Source organism: Scyliorhinus canicula, chromosome 13 (genome assembly GCF_902713615.1).
Source record: "Scyliorhinus canicula chromosome 13, sScyCan1.1, whole genome shotgun sequence".
NCBI lineage: Eukaryota > Metazoa > Chordata > Chondrichthyes > Carcharhiniformes > Scyliorhinidae > Scyliorhinus > Scyliorhinus canicula.
This window is the reverse complement of record NC_052158.1, coordinates 47,376,851-47,403,586: the sequence shown is the minus strand read 5'-3', so window position 1 is coordinate 47,403,586 and position 26,736 is coordinate 47,376,851. Positions and strand designations below refer to the sequence as shown.

Below are 26,736 nucleotides of genomic sequence, written 5' to 3'. Positions count from 1 at the left end.
GTTAAGGCGATTTTGGCAGGGATTCTTGGATGTGATGTCTGGATTCTTACCCTGAGTCCGGGGTGGTGATTTTTGCCGTGTTGGAAGATCTAGGAGACCAGATTAGGACAGAGGCCAATGTATTAGCTGTGCCTCCCTGATAGCATGAGACGGAACTTGTTATGCTGGCGGGACTAAGAGCCGTCGAAGGCAGGGCTTTGGGTGAGTGAACTGGCAGAATTCCTGCATTTGGAGAAGGTCAAGTTCACCTTGCGGAGGTTGGAGGAAGGGTTCACCAGGAGGTGGAAACTGTTCATTGATTTCTTCAGGGTGAATTGATGGGTCAGTGGGGTGTGTTGAGGGGAGGGGGGATAAGGGGGAAAACTAGGAAGGTGGGTGCGTTCGGGTGTTGCTATCAGTAGAGGTTGGGTAATTGTGGTTTCTGTTCATGTTTGGTCTTCTGATATTTTCATGTATGTGTGCAAAATGCCTTCAATAAAAAAAAATTTCAAAAAAGGTTGGTGCAAACACTTCATCACCCTGGCTGTGACAGCCATCAATCAGAGAGTTGAGCTGTTTGATTGGCTGTGTGTTGGATATTGAGGGTGTTTATTGGAAGCATTTCCCTTCTGATTTACAGGCTGAGTTTTGTTGATGGTTGATGACTGAATATGAGAAGGTGAGGTGCAATTATCTGGGATATTTATTGTTGTGTATTTTGATATCTTCGTTAAAAATTTTATCTGAAGGCCTCAGCCTTTTCCAGAAGCCTTGACTTGGATTTGATCATTTTGCCCAGTGCTGTGTCTGAGAGCTGAATTTGGGATGTGCAATCTGAGTGAGTACAGTACATATACTTTCCCAGGATAAACCAGAACTCTTCAATCAGCTACACTGAAGCAGTATTTTCTACAGCTTCTCACGCTTCCTGTGTTTTCTTCAAATAATTTGGGAAAACAAGGGAAGAAATTTCAAAATCTCCACTAATTCACAGATTTAACATTCTTCCTGAGTGTTTTTATTTCAACACATACTCAAAGGGAAAAACTGACCCTGCTGGAAACAGAGGGTGTGTGACAGTCAATTGAGGAAAAAGAAAGGACTTGCATCTGATCCTCATACAGGGAAATAGCAGAGTGGCACTCACTGTGGAACAGTCTCTAACTGAGAAATCAGCCCCTGAAGCAAAGGAGGAATGGGAGTTGGAGGAAATCATTTTTCCTTTTCCTGTTTTACAGAAGGATTGCACAGTACTAACCAGAGAATACAAAGAGGATAGATATTGCAGACAGACCCAGACCACCTCCCAAGGATCAACTGCAAATCCAGTCCCTTCACAGCATTGCTTAACTCAAAAGATTGGGCAGTGAATAGATTGGTCAGGTCAAGGGAGCTGATGGAACCATCAATTCGACGGAAACGTGCTTGTAGGATTAGATAAAGATAGAGAAATACAGCACAGAACAGGCCCTTCGGCCCACGATGTTGCGCCGAACCTTTGTCCTAGGTTAATCATAGAATTTTGGACAATTTTTCATGGCCAATCCACCCAACCTGTACATCTTTGGACTGTGGGAGGAAACCGGAGCACCCGGAGGAAACCCACGCAGTCACGGGGAGGATGTGCAGTCTCCGGAGCTGTGAAGCAATTGTGCTATCCACAATGCTACCATGCTGCCGTTAAGAAGTTAACCTACACTCCACTATTCTACCCTAATCCATGTACCTATCCAATAGCCGCTTGAAGATCCCTAACATTTCCGACTCAACTACTTCCACAGGCAGTGCATTCCATGCCCCCACTACTTTCTGGGTAAAGAACCTACCTCTGACATCCCCTCTATATCTTCCACCATTTATCTTAAATTTATGTCCCCTTGTAATGGTGAGTTCCACACGGGGAAAAAGTCTCTGACTGTCTACTCTATCTATTCCCCTAATCATCTTATAAACCTCTATCAAGTCGCCCCTCATCCTTCTCCGTTCTAATGAGAAAAGGCCTAGCACCCTCAACCTTTCCTCGTATGACCTACTCTCCATTCCAGGCAACATCCTGGTAAATCTCCTTTGCACCTTTTCCAAAGCTTTCACATCCTTCCTAAAATGAGGCGACCAGAACTGCACACAGTACTCCAAATGTGGCCTGACCAAGGTTTTGTACAGCTGCATCATCACCTCACGGCTCTTAAATTCAATCCCTCTGCTAATGAATGCTAGCACACCATAGGCCTTCTTCACAGCTTGATCCACTTGAGTGGCAACTTTCAAAGATCTATGAACATAGACCCCAAGATCTCTCTGCTCCTCCACATTGCCAAGAACCCTACCGTTAACCCTGTATTCTGCATTCATATTTGTCCTTCCAAAATGGACAACCTCACACTTGTCAGGGTTAAACTCCATCTGCCACTTCTCAGCCCAGCTCTGCATTCTATCTATGTCTCTTTGAAGCCGACAACAGCCCTCCTCACTATCCACAACTCGACCAATCTTCGTATCATCGGCAAATTTACTGACCCACCCTTCAACTCCCTCATCCAAGTCGTTAATGAAAATCACAAACAGCAGAGGACCCAGAACTGATCCCTGCGGTACGCCACTGATAACTGGGCTCCAGGCTGAATATTTGCCATCCACCACCACTCTCTGTCTTCTTTCGGTTAGCCAGTTTGTTATCCAACTGGCCAAATTTCCCACTATCCCATGCCTCCTTACTTTCTGCACAAGCCTACAACGGGGAACCTTATCAAATGCCTTACTAAAATCCATGTACACTACATCTACTGCTTTACCTTCATCCACATGTTTGGTCACCTCCTCAAAGGAGTCAATAAGACTTGTAAGGCAAGACCTACCCCTCACAAATCCGTGCTGACTATCCCTAATCAAGCAGTGCCTTTCCAGATGCTCAGAAATCCTATCCCGCAGTACCCTTTCCATTACTTTGCCTACCACCGAAGTAAGACTAACTGGCCTGTAATTCCCAGGGTTATCCCTATTCCCTTTTTTGAACAGGGGCATGACATTCGCCACTCTCCAATCCTCTGGTACCACCCCTGTTGACAGCGAGGACGAAAAGATCATTGCCAACAGCTCTGCAATTTAATTTCTTGCTTCCCATAGAATCCTTAGATATATCCCGTCAGGCCCGGGGGATTTGTCTATCCTCAAGTTTTTCAAAACGCGCAACACATCTTCCTTCCTGACAAGTATCTCCTCGAGCTTATCAGTCTGCTTCACGCTGTCCTCTCCAACAATATGGCCCCTCTCGTTTGTAAATACTGAAGAAAAATACTTGTTCAAGACCTCTCCTATCTCTTCAGACTCAATACACAATCTCCCGCTACTGTCCTTGATCGGACCTACCCTCGCTCTAGTCATTCTCATATTTCTCACATATGTGTAAAAGGCCTTGGGGTTTTCCTTGATCCTACCTGCCAAAGATTTTTCATGCCCTCTCTTAGCTCTCCTAATCCGTTTCTTCAGTTCCCTCCTGGCTATCTTGTATCCCTCCAGCGCCCTGTCTGAACCTTGTTTCTTCAGCCTTACATAAGTCTCCTTCTTCCTCTTAACAAGACATTCAACCTCTCTTGTCAACCATGGTTCCCTCACTCGACTATCTCTTCCCTGCCTGACAGGGACATACATATCAAAGCCACGCAGTACCTGTTCCTTGAACGAGTTCCACATTTCACTTGTGTCCTTCCCTGACAGCCTATGTTCCCAACTTATGCACTTCAGTTCTTGTCTGACAGCATTGTATTTACCCTTCCCCCAATTATAAACCTTGCCCTGTTGCACGCACCTATCCCTCTCCATAACTAAAGTGAAAGTCACAGAATTGTTGTCATTACCTCCAAAATGCTCCCCCACTAACAAATCTATCACCTGCCCTGGTTCATTACCAAGTACTAAATCCAATATGGCCTCCCCTCTGGTCGGACAATCTACATACTGTGTTAGAAAAGCTTCCTGGACACACTGCACAAACACTACCCCATCCAAACTATTTGATCTAAAGAGTTTCCACTCAATGTTTGGGAAGTTGAAGTCACCCATGACTACTACCCTGTGACTTCTGCACCTTTCCAAAATCTGTTTCCCAATCTTCCTCCACATCTCTGCTGCTATTGGGGGGCCTATAGAAAACTCCCAACAAGGTGACTGCTCCTTTCCTATTTCTGACTTCAACCCATATTACCTCAGTAGGCAGATCCCCCTCGAACTGCCTTTCTGCAGCTGTTATACTATCTCTAATTAACAATGCCACTCCCCCACCTCTTTTACCATCCTCCCTAATCTTGTTGAAACATCTATAACCAGGGACCTCCAACAACCATTTCTGCCCCTCTTCTATCCAAGTTTCCGTGATGGCCACCACATCGTAGTCCCAAGTACCGATCCAGGCCTTAAGTTCACCCACCTTATTCCTGATGCTTCTTGCATTAAAGTATTCACACTTCAACCCATCTCCTGCCTGCAAGTACTCTCCTTTGTCAGTGTTACCTTCCCCACTGCATCACTACGTGCTTTGGCGTCCTGACTATCGGCTTCCTTAGTTGCTGGACTACAGATCCGGTTCCCATTCCCCTGCCAAATTAGTTTAAGCCCTCCCGAAGAGTACTAGAAAACCTCCCCCCCAGGATATTGGTGCCCCTGTGGTTCAGATGCAACCCGTCCTGCTTGTACAGGTCCCACCTTCCCCAGAATGTGCTCCAATTATCCAAATACCTGAAGCCCTCCCTCCTACACCATTCCTGCAGCCACGTGTTCAACTGCACTCTCTCCCTATTCCTAGCCTCGCTATCACGTGGCACCGGCAACAAACCAGAGATGACAACTCTGTCTGTCCTGGCCTTTAACTTCCAGCCTAACTCCCTAAACTTGTTTATTACCTCCACACCCTTTTTCCTAACTACATCGTTGGTACCAATGTGCACCACGACTTCTGGCTGCTCACCGTCCCCCTTCAGGATCCTGAAAACACGATCCGAGACATCCCTGGCCCTGGCACCCGGGAGGCAACATACCTTTCGGGAGTCTCGCTCGCGACCACAGAATCTCCTATCTATTCCCCTAACCATTGAATCTCCTATTACTATTGCTTTTCTGTGCTCCCCTTCCCTTCTGAGCCCCAGAGCCAGACTCAGTGCCAGAGACCTGGCCGTTGGGGCCTTCCCCCCGGTAGGTCATCCCCCCCAACAGCATCCAAAACGGTATACTTGTTTTGAAGGGGAACGGCCACGAGGGATCCCTGCACTGTCTTCCTGTTAGTTTTCTTTCCCCTGACTGTAACCCAGCTACTCTTGTCCAGTACCTTTTGTGTGGCTACCTCCCTGTAACTCTTCTCGATAACCCCCTTTGCCTCCCGGATGATCCGATGTTCATCCAGCTCCAGCTCCAGTACCTTATCACGGTCTCTGAGGAACTGGAGTTGGGTGCACTTCCCGCAGGTATAGTCAGCGGAGACACCAGTGGTTTCCCTCACCACCCACATCCTACAGGAGGAGCATGCAACTGCCCTAGCCTCCATCCCCTCTTACTTTACAGAATTAGCTGCCCCGTGGACCAACTGGACCTCCGCCCTCCGACTCTGCTTCCAGCCAGCTGTACTCTAAACTCCTGGCTCCCTTTACGCTCTTTGATAAATATAGGAAATGAAATGTAAGGAGCACCTTACTCCCTCCTCACCTAACTCCCTCAGTCACCAAACTCTCTCTGCAGCACTCAAATGCCACAAGCTCAGCACTCCAGTGCAAACAAAGTCTGCACTGTAACTAGCTCCTATTTATGCTGTGACTCTAGCCTCTGAAAACTGCCCTAATGCAATTAACTAATTAACAAGCTCCAGCTGCAAGTAAGTACAAGTAGAACCTTGTTTAAAGCTGATTCAAAATTCACCTTCTTATAGACCAAACAGCAACTTTTAAGTTAATTAACTAAATAAAAGAAATACTAGACTTTAAATAAAAATGAAGCCTTATACTCCCTCAGTCACCAAACTCTCTCTGTAGCACTCAAATGCCACAAGCTCAGCACTCCAGTGCAAACAAAGTCTGCACTGTAACTACCTCCTATTTATGCTGTGACTCTAGCCTCTGAAAACTGGCCTAATGCAATTAACTAATTAACAAGCTCCAGCTGCAAGTAAGTACAAGTAGAACCTTGTTTAAAGCTGATTCAAAATTAGAATAGTGGTTTTAATATACTTACAACAGAGCCAGCCTGTTAGCCGTTGAACTTTCGGTGAATTGGCTGGCTGACTCTGTAGCATGGATCTTTATGCAGCAGCTCCAGGGGGAGGAGTTCTGGGCGGAGCCAAGGGGGGAGCCCAGTACAAACTCTCGAGTACTCCCAGAGCTACTCCCCTGGTGGTCAGGTAGTGCAACTGCACTTACAATATCGGTATATATATATACTGGGAACAGAGTGACATTGGTAACTTATAATACCGTGTGAATCTCATTCACCACATTCACCCCCTGTGAAAAAAATCAAGTCCGGCGGGGGTGGTGGCTCACAGAGTTAGTCAGTCCGGTGGACGAATTGTTCGTTGCGATCTGCGGAGCACCGGGGTTGCAGCCTCTTGCGGTGGCTGGGTGGGTGTTGAGAGCTGGGGTACGATGGCAGACTCCGGGGCAGGTCTCGTCCAAACTTCATACACCTCTGGCTCGACCGGAGGCTGGGGGCGGGCTGGTGCTGGCGCGAGCTTGCGGAATCGAGGGCGCGAGGGGGCGGCAGCATAGGGAACGGGGTAAGGGGTTCCTCAGTGGGGGTATGGGGGGGTGGATCCATCAGGTGCCAGGTCCCGTAGGAATACTGTGTCCTGGCGACCGTCCGGGAACTCCACAAATGCGTACTGGGGGTTGGAATGGAGGAGGCGCACCTTTTCAACAAGGGGGTCGGTTTCTGCGCCCTGACATGCTTCCCCAGGAGAATCTGGGACAGATGGAGAGGGAGAACGCAACGGTCTGGAAGACCATCCTACTGACCCTCCGGGGGCAGCACGGTAGCATTGTGGATAGCACAATGGCTTCACAGCTCTAGTGTCCCTGGTTCGATTCCGGCTTGGGTCACTGTGCGGAGTCTGCACATCCTCCCAGTGTGTGTGTGGATTTTCCCCGGGTGCTCCGGTTTCCTCCCACAGTCCAAAGATGTGCAGGTTAGGTGGATTGGCCATGATCATGATCAATTGCCCTTAGTGTCCAAAATTGCCCTTAGTGTTGGGGGGGGGGGTGGTTACTGGGTTATGGGGATAAGGTGGAGGTGTTAACCTTGGGTAGGGTGCTCTTTCCAGGAGCCGGTGCAGACTCGATGGGCCGAATGGCCTCCTTCTGCACTGTAAATTCTATCTAATTCTATCTAACCGGGCCTGGTGTCCTCAGCCACGCCGGAAGTGAGACCCCCGTGGTAGTGCCCCTAGAAAAAATTAAGAGCCACTTGTGAGTGTTTTGATTGGTCGCTGTACAGAGGAGTGATCTAATTGCGTGGAGCGTGTCTGTGAGGACTTCTTGCCATTGGGAGACTTGGAGTTTTCTAATCAGTAGGACGGTCTTCCAGACCGTCGCGTTCTCCCTCTCCACCTGCCCGTTCCCCCTGGGGTTGTAGCTGGTAGTCCTGCTCGAGGCGATGCCATTGTCGAGCAGGTACTGACGCAGCTCGTCGCTCATAAAGGACGAACCCCGGTCGCTGTGCACGTAGCTGGCGAAACCGAACAGGGTGAAGACACTATGCAGGGCCCTAATGACTGTGTGGGAGGTCATGTCGGGGCACGGAATGGCAAAAGGGAATCGGGAGAACTCATCTATGATGTTGAGGAAATAAATATTCTTGTTAGTGGAGGGGAGTGGCCCTTTGAAATCGATCGTAAGGCGTTCAAAGGGCCTAGAAGCCTTGACCAGGTGGGCCCTGTCTGGTCTATGGAAGTGCGGTTTGCACTCTGCACAGATCGGGCAGTCCCTGGTGACCGCTTTTACCTCATCGTTGGAGAAAGGCAGGTTTCGGGCTCTGATGTAGTGGGCGAGCCGGGTGACTCCTGGATGGCAGAGATCATCGTGGATGGCTTTCAGATGGCTGATCTGCGCGCTGGCGCATGTCCCGCGGGATAGGGCATCCGAGGGCTCGTTGAGCTTCCCCGGTCGATATTTAATATCATAACTATAGGTGGAGAGTTCGATCCTCCACTGAAGGATTTTACCTTTTTTTTTGCCCCTTTGCGAGTTGTCAAAACATAAAGGCAACCGATCGTTGGTCGGTGATGAGGGTGAACCTCCTACCTGCGAGGTAGTGCCTCCAGTCACGAACAGCCTCCACGATGGCTTGTGCTTCCTTCTCGACTGAGGAGTGTCGGAGTTCTGAAGCGGATAGGGTACGAGAGAAAAATGCAACGGGCCTCCCTGCCTGATTTAAAGTGGCTGCTAGAGCTACCTCTGAGGCGTCGCTCTCAACCTGAAAGGGAGTGGATTCATCCACCGCCCGCATGGCTGCTTTGGCGATGGAAGGCCTGCGCGCCTCAGCTGACAGGGGAAATCGTGTGGCCTTAAAGAGTGGGCGGGCTTTGTCCGCATATTGAGGGACCCACTAGGCGTAGTATGAAAAGAACTCCAAGCACCGTTTGAGAGCCTTGGGGCAATGAGGGAGGGGGCGTTCTAAGGCCCTTATTGCGAGGCGCACTCTGGCATAGTGGCGTTTCTTCTCGCAGCTGCTGCAGGTCGCAGATCGGGCTGGGCAGTGCTGCCGCGGCTGCTGGCTTTGGCCACAGAAATCGAGCATGCGGTCCGGGTCTGGGCCCAGGACTCCATTCTCCATGACGTAGCCGAGGATGGCCTGTCTGTTTGAAGGAAAACGCATTTCTCCTTGTTATAAGTGAGGTTTAATTTCTGTGCCGTCTGGAGAAAACGGTGGAGGTTAGCGTCGTGGTCCTGCTGGTCATAGCCGCAGATGGTAACATTGTCCAGATACGGAAACGTGACCCGCAGCCTGTAGTGGTCTACCATTCGGTCCATTGCTCGTTGGAGTACCGAAACCCCGTTAGTGACGCCGAAGGGAACCCGGAGGAAATGGAAGAGGCAGCCATCGGCCTCGAACGCTGTGTAGTGGCGGTCCTCCGGGCGGATTTGGAGCTGGTGGTATGCAGACTTCAGATCCACCGTGGAAAATAGCCGATATTGGGCGATCTGGTTGACCATGTCTGCAATACGCGTCTAGGAGCGTAAAGCGATTTATGGTCTGACTATAGTCGACGACCATGCAAAGTTTTCCCCCGGTCTTGACGACCACCACCTGAGCTCTCCAGGGACTATTACTGGCCTCTATGATCCCCTCACTGAGCAGCCTTCGGACCTCCGATCGGATAAAGACCCTATCCTGTAGGCTGTATCGCCTGCTGCGAGTAGCTACTGGTTTGCAATCTGGAGTGAGATTGGCGAAGAGAGGAGAGGGGGAGATGCGCAGCGTGGCTAGGCTGCAGATAGTGAGTGGGGGCAGGGGCCCGCCGAAGCTGAGGGTGAGGCTCTTGAGGTTACACTGGAAATCCAGGCCTAATAAGAGTGGCGCGCAGAGGTCAGGCAGGACATAAAGTTTAAATTTTGAATAGTTAGCGCCTTGAATTGTGAGCGTAGCGACGGTGCGTCCTTGGATTTGGATTGAGTGGGAGCCCGAAGCGAGGGCGATAGTTTGGCTCACAGGAACAATAGGAAGCGAACAGCGTCTTACCAGCTCTGGATGTATGAAGCTCTCGGTGCTCCCGAAGTCAAAGAGGCATGGCATGCTGTACCCATTGATCTGGACCTCCGCCATCGAACTTTGTAGGTGCTTGGAGCGGGATTGATCTAGGGTGACCGCGCTGAGTTGCGGGCCGCATGATGGGTGCCCGGGGAAGTCGTCGTCTTCCGAGTGGGCATCCGGTCGAGTAGATGCCGGTACGTTCTGGCGAGCTTGATGCAGGATCGCTGCGCTGAGTTGTGGGCCGCGTGATGAGTGCCCGGGGAAGTCGTAGTCTTCTGATGAGCTATCTGAGCAAGGAGATGCAGATGGGGCCCGTGGATTGCACGTGGTGAGCGGCGAGGAAGATGGCGCCCAAGATGGAGGCCCCATGAGTCACACGTGGCTGGCCGCATGGTGGGGGTTTGCCAAGATGGCAACCCCCATGGATTGCACGTGGCGGGAGGGGGCGGAGTCGTGGCATAGGCCGCAGCATTTCGGGCCCCGCTGGTGTTGGGAGCGATTTGTTCTCTCCACTGGGGAGTTAGAAACTGGGGCCCTTTTTGCGAGGCGCACTCTGGCACAGTGGCCTTTCTTCCCGCAGCTGCTGCAGGTCGCAAATCGGGCTAGGCAGTGCTGCCGCGGCTGCTGGCTTTGGCCACAGAAATGGCAGGCTGGGGCAGCTGAGTAGCTGGCTGGAGCAGCTGAGTAGCTGGCCGGGGCAGCAGAGTAACTGGCTTTGGCAGCGCGGTAGCTGGGGGCCGTGCGGCACAGGCCTGGGGGGATTATTGGTCGGGGGCCCACGATGAGGTCGCGGGGTTCGCGGGAAACGAGATGAGGCTGCGGAAGGAGACTTCCATAGTGGTAGCAGCCTCCACAGTAGTATCCAAGTCCTGGGCCCCCTTTTCTAGCAGTCTTTGGCGCACATAGTTCGATCTAAGGCCCATTACGAAAACGTCCCGCACAGCAAGCTCCCTATGTTCAGCTGCGGTAACGGCTTGATAATTACAGCCATTAGAGAGATTGTTCAGTTCCCATACAAATTCGGCTAGCGTTTCTGTAGGCCGCTGACGGCGAGTCGTAAACACATGGCGTGCATAAACCTCGTTAATGGGCCTAACGTACATTTTGTCCAATATCGCCAGCGCTGCGGTGTAAGAACCGGCCGGATTTAGCTGTGTGGAGATTCTGTGGCTTACCCTCGCGTGCAGTAGGCTGAGTTTTTGTTCCTCCGTTGTTCCAGCGGTGCTGGAACATCTCAGCCAGTGGGAAAAAGTTTCTTTAGCCTCTGCATCCTGTGGGTCGCGTTCTAGGCGTCCGGGCTCGAGGGCTGCTTCCATGATTTACTTCGACTGTTTCGTAAGTATATTAAATTGATGGAACCATCAATTCTACGGACACGTGCTTGTAGGGTTAGAATAGCGGTTTTAATATACTTACAACGGAGCCAGCCTGTTAGCCGTTGAACTGTCGGTGAACTGGCTGGCTGACTCTGTGGCACGGATCTTTATACTGCACCTCCAGGGGGAGGAGTTCTGGGCGGAGCCAATGGGGGAGCCCAGTACAAACTCTCGAGTACTCCCAGAGCTACTCCCCCTGGTGGTCAGGTAGTGCAACTGCACTTATAATATCGGTACATATATCTACTGGGAACAGAGTGACATTGGTAACTTATAATACCGTGTGAATCTCATTCACCACAGGAGCTTTGACATATCAGATCTGAAACTGGTCAGTGGTGTGGAACCTTTCATCAGACCCAACCTTTCTGAAGATGCGTCTTTGGATGATCGGTAGGGTGAGGCTGGGAACAAATGTGAGTCTTCCAGGTTCAGTGAGAGCGTCAGTAATTCATTGAGTCTCAGGAAACAATTACTCATTCTTACAGGTGAGAGGCTATAAAGGTGTGACATTTGTGTAGAGGACTCCACACACTCATAGGATCTCCTGTCACATAAAGGTTAATTTGTTGTATTAGAAGAGCAGCCACATGGAAGGGGAACCATTCACGTGTGAAACATAGAAAATACGAGGAGGAATGTGACAAATCATTCTCACCCTTATTTCACTTTCAGGTATACCGATGCATTCACACTGGGAAGAAACCATTCACATGCAAAGCGTGTGACAAATCATTCTTGGATCCATTGACTGTCCGCAGACACCAACACATTCACACAGGGGAGAAACCGTTCAAGTGCACAGGATGTGACAAATCGTTCTCATGGTCATCAGTGCTCTATTCACACCAACATAGAAAATAAGAGCAGGAGGAGGCCATTTGGCCTTTTGAGCCTGCTTCATCCAACTCAGAGCCTAATCCCGCTTTCCCCCATATCCTTTGCTCCCCTTCCCCCCAAGTGCGATATTTAAGTGTTTCTTGAAAACATAGGGGGCTGAATTCTCCGTTCCTGAGGCTAAATGTTGATACCGGGGCAGGATTTGTCGACTTTCACCACAACAAAACTGATGCCACATCTGGACCGATTCAGCGACTGTAGAGGGATTAGCACCAGCGCCACATGGAATACAATCAATTCCAATGAAAAACTGTGCGCGATTCGTCAGGTCCGTGATTGACACTCGGGAGGCTGTCAAGCGGCAGACGTATATACACATTACGATCTCCAGACACTCACTCGTCCCAGCCAACAAGGTGGCACTGATTGCGCTGGAGAGTGCCCATTCCACTGATTGGTTGGCTGGGGCCAGAGGGTTCCAAGGGAATTGCTCTGGGACGGACACCTACATGACCTGTGGCCCTAAGTTCACAGTCGGCTGTTAGTGGTGTGTGCAGCTTCATGGCTGCCTTTCCAGCTGCAGCAATGGTGTTCTGTGCCCATCCACCCCCACTCCACAGCCCTCTTCTTGGCCACACCTCCCCCCCCCCACTCTCCCCTGCCTGGCAGAATAACCCTGGCCAGTGGCACAACTGTCAGCATGGCGATATTGGACACTTTCCATACCCTCTCTCCCTCAGCAGCCGTGACGATGGTTTTACAATTTTTAAAAGCACAAGTGAATTGCACATCGGGAACACGGCGCATGAGGCGGAGAATCACGGAGGCCCTGGAGAATACTGGGTCCGGCCCGCTAATGATATGCAAATGTTGTTTACTGTACGTGTATTCTGGACTGCATTGACCCTGCTGTTGAGTTGACGGAGAATTGCAATTTGGCGTCAAATTGGTGCCCGCTGTGATTTTGACATTGGAACCTATTGTCCGCCCAATCGTGTTTCCTGATTTCGGCATCAGCGAACGGGGAATCCCAACCAATGATGTTTTGGCCTCAACTACATCCTGCAGTAAATAGTGGAGTTACTCCACTATTTATAATATATTTATAATAGTGGTTATAATATATTTATAATAGTGGTTAGCATAAATGCTTCACAGCTCCAGGGTCCCAGGTTCGATTCCCGGCTGGGTCACTGTCTGTGCGGAGTCTGCACGTCCTCCCCGTGTGTGCGTGGGTTTCCTCCGGGTGCTCCGGTTTCCTCCCACAATCCAAAGATGTGCGGGTTAGGTGGATTGGCCATGCTAAATTGCCCGTAGTGTCCTAAAAATTAAGGTTAAGGGAGGGGTTGTTGGGTTACGGGTATAGGGTGGATACGTGGGTTTGAGTAGGGTGATCATGGCTCGGCACAACATCGAGGGCCGCAGGGCCTGTTCTGTGCTGTACTGTTCTATGTTCTATGTACATTAGCTACCCTCCAAACTGCAGGAACTGTTTTATAGAATCCTGGAAGAAGACCACCAATGCAGCTACTATTTCTAGAGTCACTTCCTTAAGAACTCTGGGATGTAGATTATCAGGCCCTGGGGATTTATCAGCCTTCAGTGCCATTAATTCACACAAGGGGGAAGCTGTTCACATGTGAGATGTGTGCTAAAGCCTTCCCAGTGTCATCGAACCTCCTACACAATCAGACAATCCACACAGGGTAGAAACTTTTCAAGTGTGATGTGTGCAACAATGTGTTCAATATGTCACCCGCGCTCATGGGACACCAATGCATTCATACTGCAGAGAAGTAGTTGAAGTGTGAGGTGTATAACAGATAATTCTCACAGTCATCGAATTTTCATGACATCACCGTATTCACACGGGAGAAACCGTTCAAGTTGGAGCTGTGTGACAAATCATTCTCGGACTCTTCAAATCTCTGCAGACTCATATGTTTTCAGACAGGAAAGAAACCATTCCAGTGTGAGATTTGTGACAAGGCTTTCCCCGATCCTCCTATCTCATCAAACACCAGAGGATCCACGGTGGGGAGAAACCACTCACTTGTGAGGTGTGAGAAAAATCATTCACACAATCATCAATCCTCCATTCACTCCAATAGATTCACATCGGTGAGATGCTATTCAAATGTGAGATGTGCACTAAAGCCTTCACAGTGTCATGGAGCATCCTACGCCAGCAGACAGTCCATTCAGCCGAGAAATCTTTTATCTGTTAGGCGTGCAACAAAATTGTCAAACTGTCGTCAACGCTCATGGAACACCAATGCATTCACACTGGAGAGAACTGTTCAGGTGCGAGATGTGCGAGAAATCATTCTTGCGGTCATCGTACCTTTGTCTGCACCAACACATTCACACGGGAAACACCTTTCAAGTGCGACTGGTGTGACAAATCATTCTCCGACTCATTGAATCTCCGTGGACACCAACGGTTTCACACAGGAGAGAAACCATTCAAGAGTAAGGTATGTGACAAAGCCTTCATTAACTCATCAAATCTGCTGCTCCGTCAGAGGATCCACATAGGGAATACAGGGAGATTTACAATAAAGTATTTCTGAAGTCTTTGACCTTCCTGAGGCACCAGAGGATTCACACAGGAGAGAAACAATTCAACAGTTGAGAGACAGCTTTCACCCAGTACCCGCAGTGTGTAAAATGCCAGCAGATCTAAACTGAGCCAGTGGTTAGAAAGGTTTCAGCTTCTGATCTTCATAAGATATTCTATTCCAAATGTAAACAGTAACAACAAACCACATTCCAACAAAGAGTTAACAGTTTGTACTTTTTTTCCACTTTTAATCCCTTACCTCCTCACGCCCCGTGATGAACAGCTCCCGGTTGCACAATGGTTCGCACTGTTTCTTCACAACTCCAGGGTCCCAGGTTCGATTCCCGGCTTGGGTCACTGCCTGTACCGAGTCTGCACGTTCTCCCCATGTCTGCCTGGGTTTCCTCCGGGTGCTCCAGTTTCCCCCACAAGTCCCGAAAGACGTGCTGTTAGGTAATTTGGACATGCTGAATTCTCCCTCTGTGTACCCGAACAAGTGCTGGAGTGTGGCGACTAGGGGATTTTCACAGTAACTTCATTGCAGTGTTACCGTAAGCCTACTTGTAACACTAATAAAGATTATTATTTATCATATATTATTATAAATATCATGATGAATGGGCTCCAGCATACCTGTTCTGACCACTTAAGGCAACCAGAGAAACCTGTACACGTCTCCCAGCCATGCCGCAACCTCCGGTGGCATATCTAACCGACAATTCAAAAGAGGCCGTCACCAGGCATCAGAGAGACAATGGCCGCGACATCAGCCCCCTTCCCCTCCAGGACCTCCGAAACCCCAAAGATTGCCACCATGGGTTCCGGCTTTACCTCTATCCCCACTATCCTCAATAAGATCCCAAACACCACCCAGAAGCTCTCCAACTTCTCGCAACTCCAAAACATGTGAACGTGATTTGCCAGCCCCTACCCACACTTCTCACATCCATCTGTTGCCCCTGGAAAGAACTCGCTCATCCAAGTCTGAATCACGTGTGCTCTGCGCACTACTTTAAACTGAATCAAGCTCGTTCTAGCACAGGAAGAAGTTGAGTTCACTCACTGCATTGCCAAACACCAGAGCCCGCATCCTATCTCCCTCCCCAACTCCCCCTCCCACTTCCGTTTAATCCTTTCAACCAGCGCCTTATCCTGCTCTTCCAAATACCCGGATATGTCCCGGATCCACCTCATCTGGGAGCAGCATGTACTCCAGTAGTTGGGGGAACTTCAGCAACATATTTCCCGTAAAGTCCCACACCTGCCAGTACCTAAACTCACTCCCCCATGGTAGCTCAAACCTTTCCCACAGCTCATCCAACCCAGCGAATTTCCTCTCCAAGAACATATCCTTGACCTGCTCCAACCCCTCCTTCCTCCACTGCCTGTACATCCCATCCTTCCCTCCGGTTTAAACCTGTAGGAACTATACAGGGGCATCACTGACATCTGGCCCAATTTAAAGTGCCTCCTCAGCTGATTCCAATCTTAATGGTTGAATCCAGTTTCAGGCTCCCCATATACCTTCCTTGGGACTAACGGCAATGGGGCAGTCTCCAGGGCCCTAAACATTGAGCCTCACAGGACTCCTCCTCCAACCTGATTCACTAACCCACCCCCCACCCAACCAACTCCTCACCTTCTCCACATTTGCTGCTCAGTAGTAATGCATCAGGTTCGGGAGCGCCTCTGACTTTGTAGCAGAGCCCTCTTCTCCCTCGGTACCTTCCCTGCCCACACAAATTCCGAGACTAGCACCTCCAGCTTCCTGAAAAAGGCCTTGGGGAGAAACATCTGCAGCACATTCATCTTTACCACCTGCACCCTCCCTGCCAACATCAAGTGCAACATATCCCACCTTTTAAAGTCATCTTAACCTCTTTCACTAACCCTGTCAAGTTCCACCTATGCATTATGGCCCAATCATGCGTCACCTGAATCCCCAGATACCTAAACTGTTCCCTTACCACCTTAAATTGAAGTATCCCCAGGTTTCCCCCCACCACATTCACTCTTCCCTACGTTCCCTAGCCAGAAAAACCCCCGAATCTCTCCAACAAGCACATAATTCTGCTCGTACTTTCCAACGGGTTCAACTCAAACAACAACAGGCCGTCTGCATACTCACTATCCTATCCCCCCTCACAATCCCTTGCCACTCAGCGTACACCCAAAGGGGCATCGCAAAAGGCTTGATCGCCAATGCAAATAACACGGCGACAGAAGGCACCCCTGCCTCATCACCCTATGCAACGCAAAATACCCCAAACTAGTCTCATTCATTCAAACACTAGCCATGGGAGATGCATAAAACAAACAAACCCAAGCCACAAATTTCAATCCAAACCGAAACCTTCACAGAACTTCAAACAGGTAGCTGCACTCTACCCAGTCAAATGCCTTCTCCACGTCCATGGACACAATCAACTCTGGCTCCTGCCCCCCCTGACTGAGTCATAATTCATTCAGCAATCTCTTAATGTTACTGGAGAGCTGCCTCCCCTTTACAAACCCGTTTGGTCCTCAGAGACCACCTCCGGTAAACACTTCTCCCACCTAGAGGCCAACACCTTTGCCAGGGCCTTCACATCCGTGTTTAGCAATGAATTGGGCCTGTAGGACCCACATTCCAGTGGGTCCTTCCCCTTTTTTTGGAATCAATGAAATCGATGCCTGCGCTAACTTTTCCACTGCCTCACTAAACGGAAATGGCTTATAAAACTTGGCTGGAAAGCTGTCTGGCCACGAGGCTTTCTCCAACTGCAACCTGCTTATATGCTCAATCACCTTCCTTAACCCCAACAGCTCCAATGCCTGTCTCTTCCCCCCTCTCTCCAACTCTGAGAACTTCAACCCATCCAGAAACCACTCCATATCCTCATAAACGCCTCATTTATCCTCTCCAGGTCTGACCGCACCTCACCCACTCTACCCTCACCTGCAAAAGTTTCCTGGAGGCTGCTTGACACTGCAACTGGTGAGCCAACATATGAATCGCCTTCTCCCCATACTCATACTGCATCCCCCTGCGCCCTCCTCAGCTGCCCCATCACCTCATCCATTATTAACCAGTCAAACTGCCCCTGCACCTTCTTCCTCTCTGCCAACATCTCCTTTGTGGCGGCCATCGAGTCTCTCCTGTCCACAACTATCTTGTTGAATAACTGCTGGCACTCCTTCCTCCTCATCCTATCCCTTTGTGCCTTGAACAAAATAATTTCCACTTGGACTTCCACCTTCAAGGCCTCCCAAAACATAGCTGCTGACACCTTCCCATTCTGATAAAGCTCCACATAGTTCTTAATCGCCACTCTCACCTTCCCACAAAACCCCTTATAAACCAAAAGTCCAGAGTCCAACCTCCCCCACCCCCGGCCTCTGCACCTGTCCCGAACAAAGCCTCACATCTAACCAGTGCGGTGCATGGTGTGAGATCACACCCCTGAATATTCTGTCCTGACTGTCCCCATCAGCACTGCCCGGCTCACCATGAAAAAAAACCTTGGAATACACCCTGAACACATGCGAGAAGAAGGAATATTCCTGTCCTACCGGGTTCCATCATCACCATCGATTCTGTGAACCCTCCCAGCTCTTTCAACATTCTCATCCTTCCCACCGACTTTGGGCCCGACCTATCCAACCTTAGCTCCATTACACAATTCAAATCCCCCCCAATGATCAACTGGTGAGAGTCCAGGTCCGGAATCGCTCACAGTAACCTCCATACAAAACCAATTAGGCGCATACACGTTTACCAATACCACCGGTGTCCCCTCTAACACCCCACTCACTATCACATACCTCCCACCTGGGTCCCGCACCTCTCTGGTCCCCATAAACCCGGTTTACTTGCTTAAAAAGTGGCCACCCCCTTGACTTTGAATCAAATCCCAAGTGAAACACTTGTCCCACCCATCCTTTCCTCAGCCTCATCTGATCTTTCACCCAGAGATGCATCTCCTGCAAGAAAATCACCTCCGTTCTCAAGCTCTTCAGGTGTGCGAACACCTTGACCGGCCCATTTAGCCCGTGGACATTCCATGTCACGATCCTCACTGAGGCTTACACCTCCATCCCCTGTTGTGTCTGCCATCACCACCCTTAGGCTCCACCTCGCCCATTCCCACTCTAAACCTGGTCCATCCAAGAGGGACGCCCAATGTGCCATGACTAAACTCATTCTCCATACCTGCCAAGCCGCATTTCCCCCTCCCCAACCCCAAGTTAAATCTCTCCCCAGTACAGCACTCCCTTGGCCTTGGTGAACCCCACTCACTTCCTGGCCAGCTCCAATGCCCTGATAAACCCGGATTCAATTTCCCTCCCATTCACAGACCCATTTTGCCCTGGCCCACCTCAGAATCTTTTCTTTATCCAGAAACTTGAGCATCCACACAATCACGACCAACGGTGGCTCCCCTGCTCTCGGCTTCTGCCTCAAAGACATAGGAACCTGGTCCTTCTCTGGCGCCTTGTCTGACATCTTCTCTTCCAACTTGGCCAACACCCTCACAACGAAGTTCATAGTGCTCATTTCCTCTTTTGACTCCGACAGACCCAAATCGCTAGTTTTTGTTTGCCTGGGACTATTCTGGTCCTCCCATCTTCGACAGCAGCGACTTGCATAGATTCCACCAGATCGCCACCTCTGCCTCCAAAGACACAATAGGATCTGTCTGGTTAAACACCACCTTCTCCACCTGGAATATCATCCCTTGTGTTTTGAGGCACTTTTCCACTCGTTCCAGGGACCCATGAAGAGATGCCACTGCTCCCTCAATCACCTTCAAACAGTCGCTCTGTATTTCCTCCTTTACTGCTGTAACTGCTCTTTAATGAAGTCCATCTGCAGCTTTTCCATTGACGACAACCCTTCCCCCTCTGCCATTTTCGCAATTGGTACTGTGTCACATGTCTTCACCAACTCTTCCACCAAGTCTTTCACTGTCTTCAGCCAGGAATGATAGTCCGTAAACAGGCCGATTCAAGGAAGAACTTATTCCCTTGCACACTTCACTCCACTTTTCTGCCGAATCTACCCAAAGCACGGGTGAAAAGGGCCAAAACCAACACCTTCAAGCAGGAGCCCTGTGCGCAACCACTCACTCCATGGCCACCACCGGAAGTTTTGCTTCTGACCTACCAGCACAAGTACTGCCTCAGTACTGCACTGGAGTGTCAGCCTCAGGTCTCAAGAGTGGCAATGGGGTAGATTGGACCCTGCTTTAGTTGCTGATGTGAATTATTGACAGATCTTCTTCAGGTGACGTGTGCTTAACTAATACCATGGGTAATGCTTGTACTCTCCTGTCTGTGAGGACTACTATCCTGAGTATGGTAAGGAATGGGTGTGAATCTGTACAGACCTAAGTTCCCACAGCCCATCATACCTCAATGTAATAATGATGTGATATGTTCACCGTACACTCTTCTAAGATTAATTTCATGTTCCAGGAAAGATCTTGAATTATTTCAAAATGCTTTGTTATTTGTCTGCTGAATATTGTGTAGTATGTCTGTATTTTGTCAATTTTTGGTATAGATTTCTAACTCACAATAGATTCACTTTCTAGCTTAAACCAATCTACCTGTTATGTCAGCATGGTGTGCTCCTATTCACTGAAACACTCAGGAGCAAAGAACAATACAGCACAGGAACAGGCACTTCGGCCCTCGAAGCCTGTACTGGTCATGATACCAATTTTGGCCAAAACCCTCAGCATTTCTTTGTGCTGTATCTCTCTCAACCTGTCCTATCCATGTATTTGTCAAGATGCCTTTTGAATGTTAATGTATCTGCTTCCACAACATCCCTTGGCAACCCGATGAGGCACTCCCACCCTCTGTGTAAAAAAACCTACCTCGCACATCTCCTCTAAACTTTGCCCCAAAACCTTAAACCTATGCCCCTTGGTGACTGACCCCTCCACCCTGGGAAAGAGTGCCTGCACATCCATGCCTTGCCATTCACAATCTTATAGACCTCTATCAGGTCACCCCTCAACCACCGTCACTCTAATGAAAATAGTCCGAGTCTATTCAGCCTCTCCGCATAGCTAACATCCTCCAGACCAGGCAATATCCTGGTAAACCTCCTCTGCACCCTTTCCAAAGCCTCCAAATCCTTCTGGTAGTGTAGCGACCAGAATTGTTCACAATATTGCAACTTCGGCCTTACCAACGTTCTATTCAACTGTAGCATGACTTGCCAGTTTTTATACTCGATGCACGTCCAATGAAGGCAAGCATTCTGTATGCTTTCTTGACTACATTGTTCACTTGTGTTGCCACTCTCAAAGATCTGTGGACCTGCCCACCCATGTCTCTCTGACTTTCTATATTCCTCAGAATTTTGCCATTTACGGTATATTTCCCCTCTATGTTAGCTCTACCAAAATACATTACCTCACATTTGTCTGGATTAAACTCCATTTGCCATTGCTCTGCCGAAGTCTCCAACTTATCTATGTTCTGTTTTATCCTCTGACAATCCTCAACACGATCTGCGACTCCACCAATCTTGGTGTCATCTGCAAACTTACTAATCAGACCAGCTACATTTTCCTCCAAATCGTTTGTATATACTACAAACAACAGAGGCCCTAGCACAGATCCATGTGGAACACCACTAGTCATAACCTTCCATTCAGGTGGTTGAAAAAGTGGCTGTTCTGCCACTCTACCAACCTTGGTGTCACCTCCTCAAAAAACTCGATCAGGTGAGTGAGGCACGACCTCCCCTTCACAAAACCACACTGCTTATCGTGAATGAGTCCATTTATTTCCAAATGGGTAGAAATCCTGTCCCTGAGGATTCTCTCCAATAATTTACCTACTGTCGACATGGGGATCACCAGCCTGCAGTTTCGAGGATTATCCCTGCTACCTTTCTTAAACAGCGGTGCCACATTAGTTATTCTCCACTCCTCTGGGATCTCACCTGTAGCCAAAGAGGATACAAAGATGTCAGTCAAAGTTCCAGCAATTTCCTCCCTTGCTTCCCTCAGTATTCTGGGGTAAATCCCATCCAGCGCAGGAGACGTATCTACCTTAATATCTTTTTAAAAAACCCAATACCTCTTCCTTTTCGATGTCAACATGACCCAGACTGTCCACACACCCTACCCAAGAATCATCTTTCACAAAGTCGTTTTCTTTGGTGAACGCTGATCAAAGTACTCATTTAGTAACTCGCCCATTTCCTCTGGTTCAACACATAGATTCCCCCACTGTACTCAAGTGGTCCATAAGACCATAAGACATAGGAGTGGAAGTAAGGCCATTCGGCCCATCGAGTCCACTCCGCCATTCAATCATGGCTGATGGGCATTTCAACTCCACCTACCAGTATTCTCCCCGTAGCCCTTAATTCCTCGCGACATCAAGAATTTATCTATCTCTGCCTTGAAGCCATTTAGCGTCCCGGCCTCCACTGCACTCCGCGGCAATGAATTCCACAGGCCCACCACTCTCTGGCTGAAGAAATGTCTCCGCATTTCTGTTCTGAATTTACCCCCTCTAATTCTAAGGCTGTGCCCACGGGTCCTCGTCTCCTCGCCTAACGGAAACAGTTTCTTTGCGTCCACCCTTTCTAAGCCATGTATTATCTTGTAAGTTTCTATTAGATCTCCCCTTAACCTTCTAAACTCCAATGAATACAATCCCAGGATCCTCAGCCGTTCATCATATGTTAGACCCGCCATTCCAGGGATCATCCGTGTGAATCTCCGCTGGACACGCTATAGTGCCAGTATGTCCTTCCTGAGATGTGGGGCCCAAAACTGGACACAGTACTCCAAATGGGGCCGAACCAGAGCCTTATAAAGGCTCAGTAGCACATCGCTGCTTTTATATTCCAACCCTCTTGAGATAAATGACAACATTGCATTCGCTTTCTTAATCACAGATTCAACCTGCATGTTTACCTTTAGGGAATCCTCGACTAGCACTCCCAGATCCCTTTGTACTTTGGCATTATGAATTTTCTCACCATTTAGAAAGTAGTCTATGCTTGGATTCTTTTTTCCAAAGTGCAAGACCTCACATTTTCTCACGTTGAATTGCATCAGCCATTTCCTGCACCACTCTCCCAAACTGTCTAGATCCTTCTGCAGCCGCCCCACTTCCTCAGCACTACCTGCCTGACCACCTAACTTCGTATCATCGGCAAACTTCGCTAGAATGCCCCCAGTCCCTTCATCCAGATCATTAATATATATGGTGAACAGCTGTGGCCCCAACACTGAACCCTGTGGGACACCGCTGGTCACCGGCTGCCATTCGGAAAAAGAACCTTTTATCCCAACTCTCTGCCTTCTGTCAGACAGCCAATCCTCAACCCATGCCAGTAGCTCACCTCGAACACCATGGGCCCTCACCTTACTCAGCAGCCTCCTGTGTGGCACCTTATCAAAGGCCTTTTGGAAATCCAGATAGACCACATCCACTGGGTTTCCCTGGTCTAACCTACTTGTCGCCTCCTCAAAGAATTCTAACAGGTTTGTCAGGCACGACCTCCCCTTACTAAATCCATGTTGACTTGTTCTAATCCGACCCTGCTCTTCCAAGAATTTAGAAATCTCATCCTTAACGATCGATTCTAGAATTTTACCAACAACTGAGGTTAGGCTAATTGGCCTATAATTTTCCATCTTTTGTCTTGATCCTTTCTTGAATAAGGGGGTTACAACAGCGATCTTCCAATCGTCCGGGACTTTCCCTGACTCCAGTGATTTTTGAAAGATCTCAACCAACGCTTCCGTTATTTCTTCAGCCACCTCTCTCAGAACTCTAGGGTGTAGCCCATCGGGGCCAGGAGATTTGTCAATTTTAAGACCTTTTAGCTTTTTTAGCACCATCTCTTTTGTAATAGCAACCATACTCAACTCAGCCCCCTGACCCTCTATAATTTTTGGGATATTACTCATGTCTTCCACTGTGAAGACAGACGCAAAGTAATTATTAAGTTCTCCAGCCATTTCCTCGTCTCCCATCACTAGCCTTCCGGAATCAGTTTGAATTGGCCCAATGTCTACTTTGGCCTGTCGTTTGTTTCTTATGTATGAAAGAAACTTTTACTATCATTTCTTATATTACTGGCTAGCCTGCCTTCATATTTGATCCTCTCCTTCCTTATTTGTCTCTTTGTTAACCTCTGTTTGTTTTTGTAGCCTTCCCAATCTTCTGATTTCCCAGTGCTTTTGGCCACTTTATAGGATCTCTCTTTTTCTTTGATACATTTCCTGACCTACTTTGTCAGCCATGGCTATCTGATCCCTCCCCGGATAATCTTTCTTTTCTTGGGGATGAACCTCTGTACAGTGTCCTCAATTATGCATACAAACTCCTGCCATTTTTGCTCTGCTGTCTTCCCCACTAGGGTCTGCTTCCAGTCGATTTTCGCCAGTTCCTCTCTCATGCCCTCGTAATTACCTTTATTTAACTGTAACACCATTACATCCGATTTTGCCTTCTCTCTTTCAAACTGCAGACTGAACTCAACCATATTATGATCGCTGCTTCCTAAGTGTTCCCTTACTTTAAGATCTTTTATAAAGTCTGGTTCATTACATAGCACTAGGTCCAGAATAGCCTGCTCCCTTGTGGGCTCCATGACAAGCTGTTCCAAAAAGCCATCTTGTAAGCATTCCATGAATTCCTTTTCTTTGGATCCACTGGCTACGTTATTTACCCAATCCACCTGCATATTGAAGTCCCCCATGATCACCGTGACCTTGCCTTTCTGACATGCCTTTTCTATTTCCCGGTACATGTTGCGCCCCTGGTCCTGACCACTGTTAGGAGGTCTGTACATAACTCCCATTATGGTTTTTTTGCCTTTGTGGTTCCTCAATTCTACCCACACAGACTCCACATCATCCGACCCTATGTCGTTTAGTGCCATAGATTTAATTTTGTTCTTAACTAACAAGGCAACCCCACCCCCTCGGCCCACCTCCCTGTCTTTTCGATAGGTTGTATATCCTTGGATGTTTAACTGCCAGTCCTGAACCCCCTGCAGCCATGTCTCTGTGATGCCTTCCACATCATAATCATTCACGATGATCTGTGCCATTAGTTCGTCTACTTTGTTACAAATGCTACGAGCATTCAGGTAAAGTACCTTAATGCTAACTTTCTTATCATTACAGATATTGGAAGTCCTAAGATGTCCAAAGTTATCCTTCCTTTTTGTTGAATTCCTAGTCTGCATCAAGCTTAAATCCACCTGCCTACATGTTATCCTCCTGCGTATCTTGCCATTTAACTCCATGCTCCCTGTCGCTTTCACTTTCCCTTCCCCACAACTCGGAAGTTAAAGTCCTACTGACCCACCCTATTTATCCTCTTTGCTAGAACACTGGTTCCAGATCGGTTCAGGTGGAGACCGTCCCAACGGTACAGATCCCCCCGGTTCCAAAACTGATGCCAATGTCCCATGAAGTGGAATCCCTCTTTCCCACACCAATCCCTTAGCCACATGTTTACTTCCCTAATTTTCTTGTCCCTATGCCAATTGGCACGTGGCTCGGGCAGTAATCCGGAGATTATGACCCTTGAGGACCTGTATTTCAATTTTCTTCGTAGTGCTTGATAGTCCCCGAACAGGTCCTCCACCCATAGCTTTACCTATGTTGTTAGTCCCAACGTGGACCACAACAACTGGATCCTCCCCCTCCCGCTCCAATATCCTTTCAAGCCGATCAGAGATGTCCCGCACCCTGGCACCGGGCAGGCAACACACCATGCGAGACTCCCGATCCGGCTTGCATAGGATACTATCTGTCCCCCTAATTATAGAATCCCCTATAACAACTACTTGTCTTTTCAAATTTCAGTTTTAAAAAAAACAAACTTGGATACCTCTGCTATAGTTGTTTTCGACCTAGTTCTAGTTAACAAATAATAAAAAGAAAAATAATAATGTAATAAGGCACTCACCTGCTCACCCCAATGGGTCTTATTATTAGGTTAGAGGAGGCGTGCGGGTGGGAGACACTACACGTGTAGTGTCTCGGGTGCTTGACTTCCGTTGAACTCCTTGGGTCACTGATGCAGGTGCACCTTCAACTTACGCTGACCGCACTGTACGTATGCAAATCTCCCCGGAACGGCCAATCAGAAGCTCTGCTCTGCTGCCCCCTGCTGGATGCTTGACTTCCGTCGAACTCCTTGGGTCACTGATGCAGGTGCACCTTCAACTTACGCTGACCGCACTGCACGTATGCAAATCTCCCCGGAACGGCCAATCAGAAGCTCTGCTCTGCTGCCCCCTGCTGGATGCTTGACTTCCGTCGAACTCCTTGGGTCACTGATGCAGGTGCACCTGCAACTTACGCTGACCGCACTGTACGTATGCAAATCTCCCCGGAACGGCCAATCAGAAGCTCTACTCTGCTGCCCCCTGCTGGATGCTTGACTTCCGTCGAACTCCTTGGGTCACTGATGCAGGTGCACCTTCAACTTACGCTGACCGCACTGCACGTATGCAAATCTCCCCGGAACGGCCAATCAGAAGCTCTGCTCTGCTGCCCCCTGCTGGATGCTTGACTTCCGTCGAACTCCTTGGGTCACTGATGCAGGTGCACCTTCAACTTACGCTGACCGCACTGCACGTATGCAAATCTCCCCGGAACGGCCAATCAGAAGCTCTGCTCTGCTGCCCCCTGCTGGATGCTTGACTTCCGTCGAACTCCTTGGGTCACTGATGCAGGTGCACCTTCAACTTACGCTGACCGCACTGCACGTATGCAAATCTCCCCGGAACGGCCAATCAGAAGCTCTGCTCTGCTGCCCCCTGCTGGATGCTTGACTTCCGTCGAACTCCTTGGGTCACTGATGCAGGCACCTTCAACTTACGCTGACCGCACTGCACGTATGCAAATCTCCCCGGAACGGCCAATCAGAAGCTCTGCTGCCCCCTGCTGGATGCTTGACTTCCGTCGAACTCCTTGGGTCACTGATGCAGGTGCACCTTCAACTTACGCTGACCGCACTGCACGTATGCAAATCTCCCCGGAACGGCCAATCAGAAGCTCTGCTGCCCTCTGCTGGATGCTTGACTTCCGTCGAACTCCTTGGGTCACTGATGCAGGTGCACCTTCAACTTACGCTGACCGCACTGCACGTATGCAAATCTCCCCAGAACAGCCAATCAGAAGCTCTGCTCTGCTGCCCCCTGCTGGATCCAATCCTTTCCCTGGCCACCCTCTTGCTTTTTACATATGAATAAAAAGCTTTGGGATTCAC

At 49.1% G+C, this 26,736-nt stretch overlaps 1 protein-coding gene across 1 annotated transcript in view; it reads left to right on the top strand.

Moving 5' to 3' along the window:
• LOC119975593 (zinc finger protein 271-like) overlaps positions 1-26,736 on the top strand; it is a 51,653-nt gene that overhangs the window by 13,826 nt on the left and 11,091 nt on the right. The window contains exon 6 of the mRNA XM_038815379.1: positions 11,385-11,474. Coding sequence (XP_038671307.1) covers positions 11,385-11,474 — 90 coding nt within the window. The remainder of the gene's footprint in view (positions 1-11,384; positions 11,475-26,736) is intronic.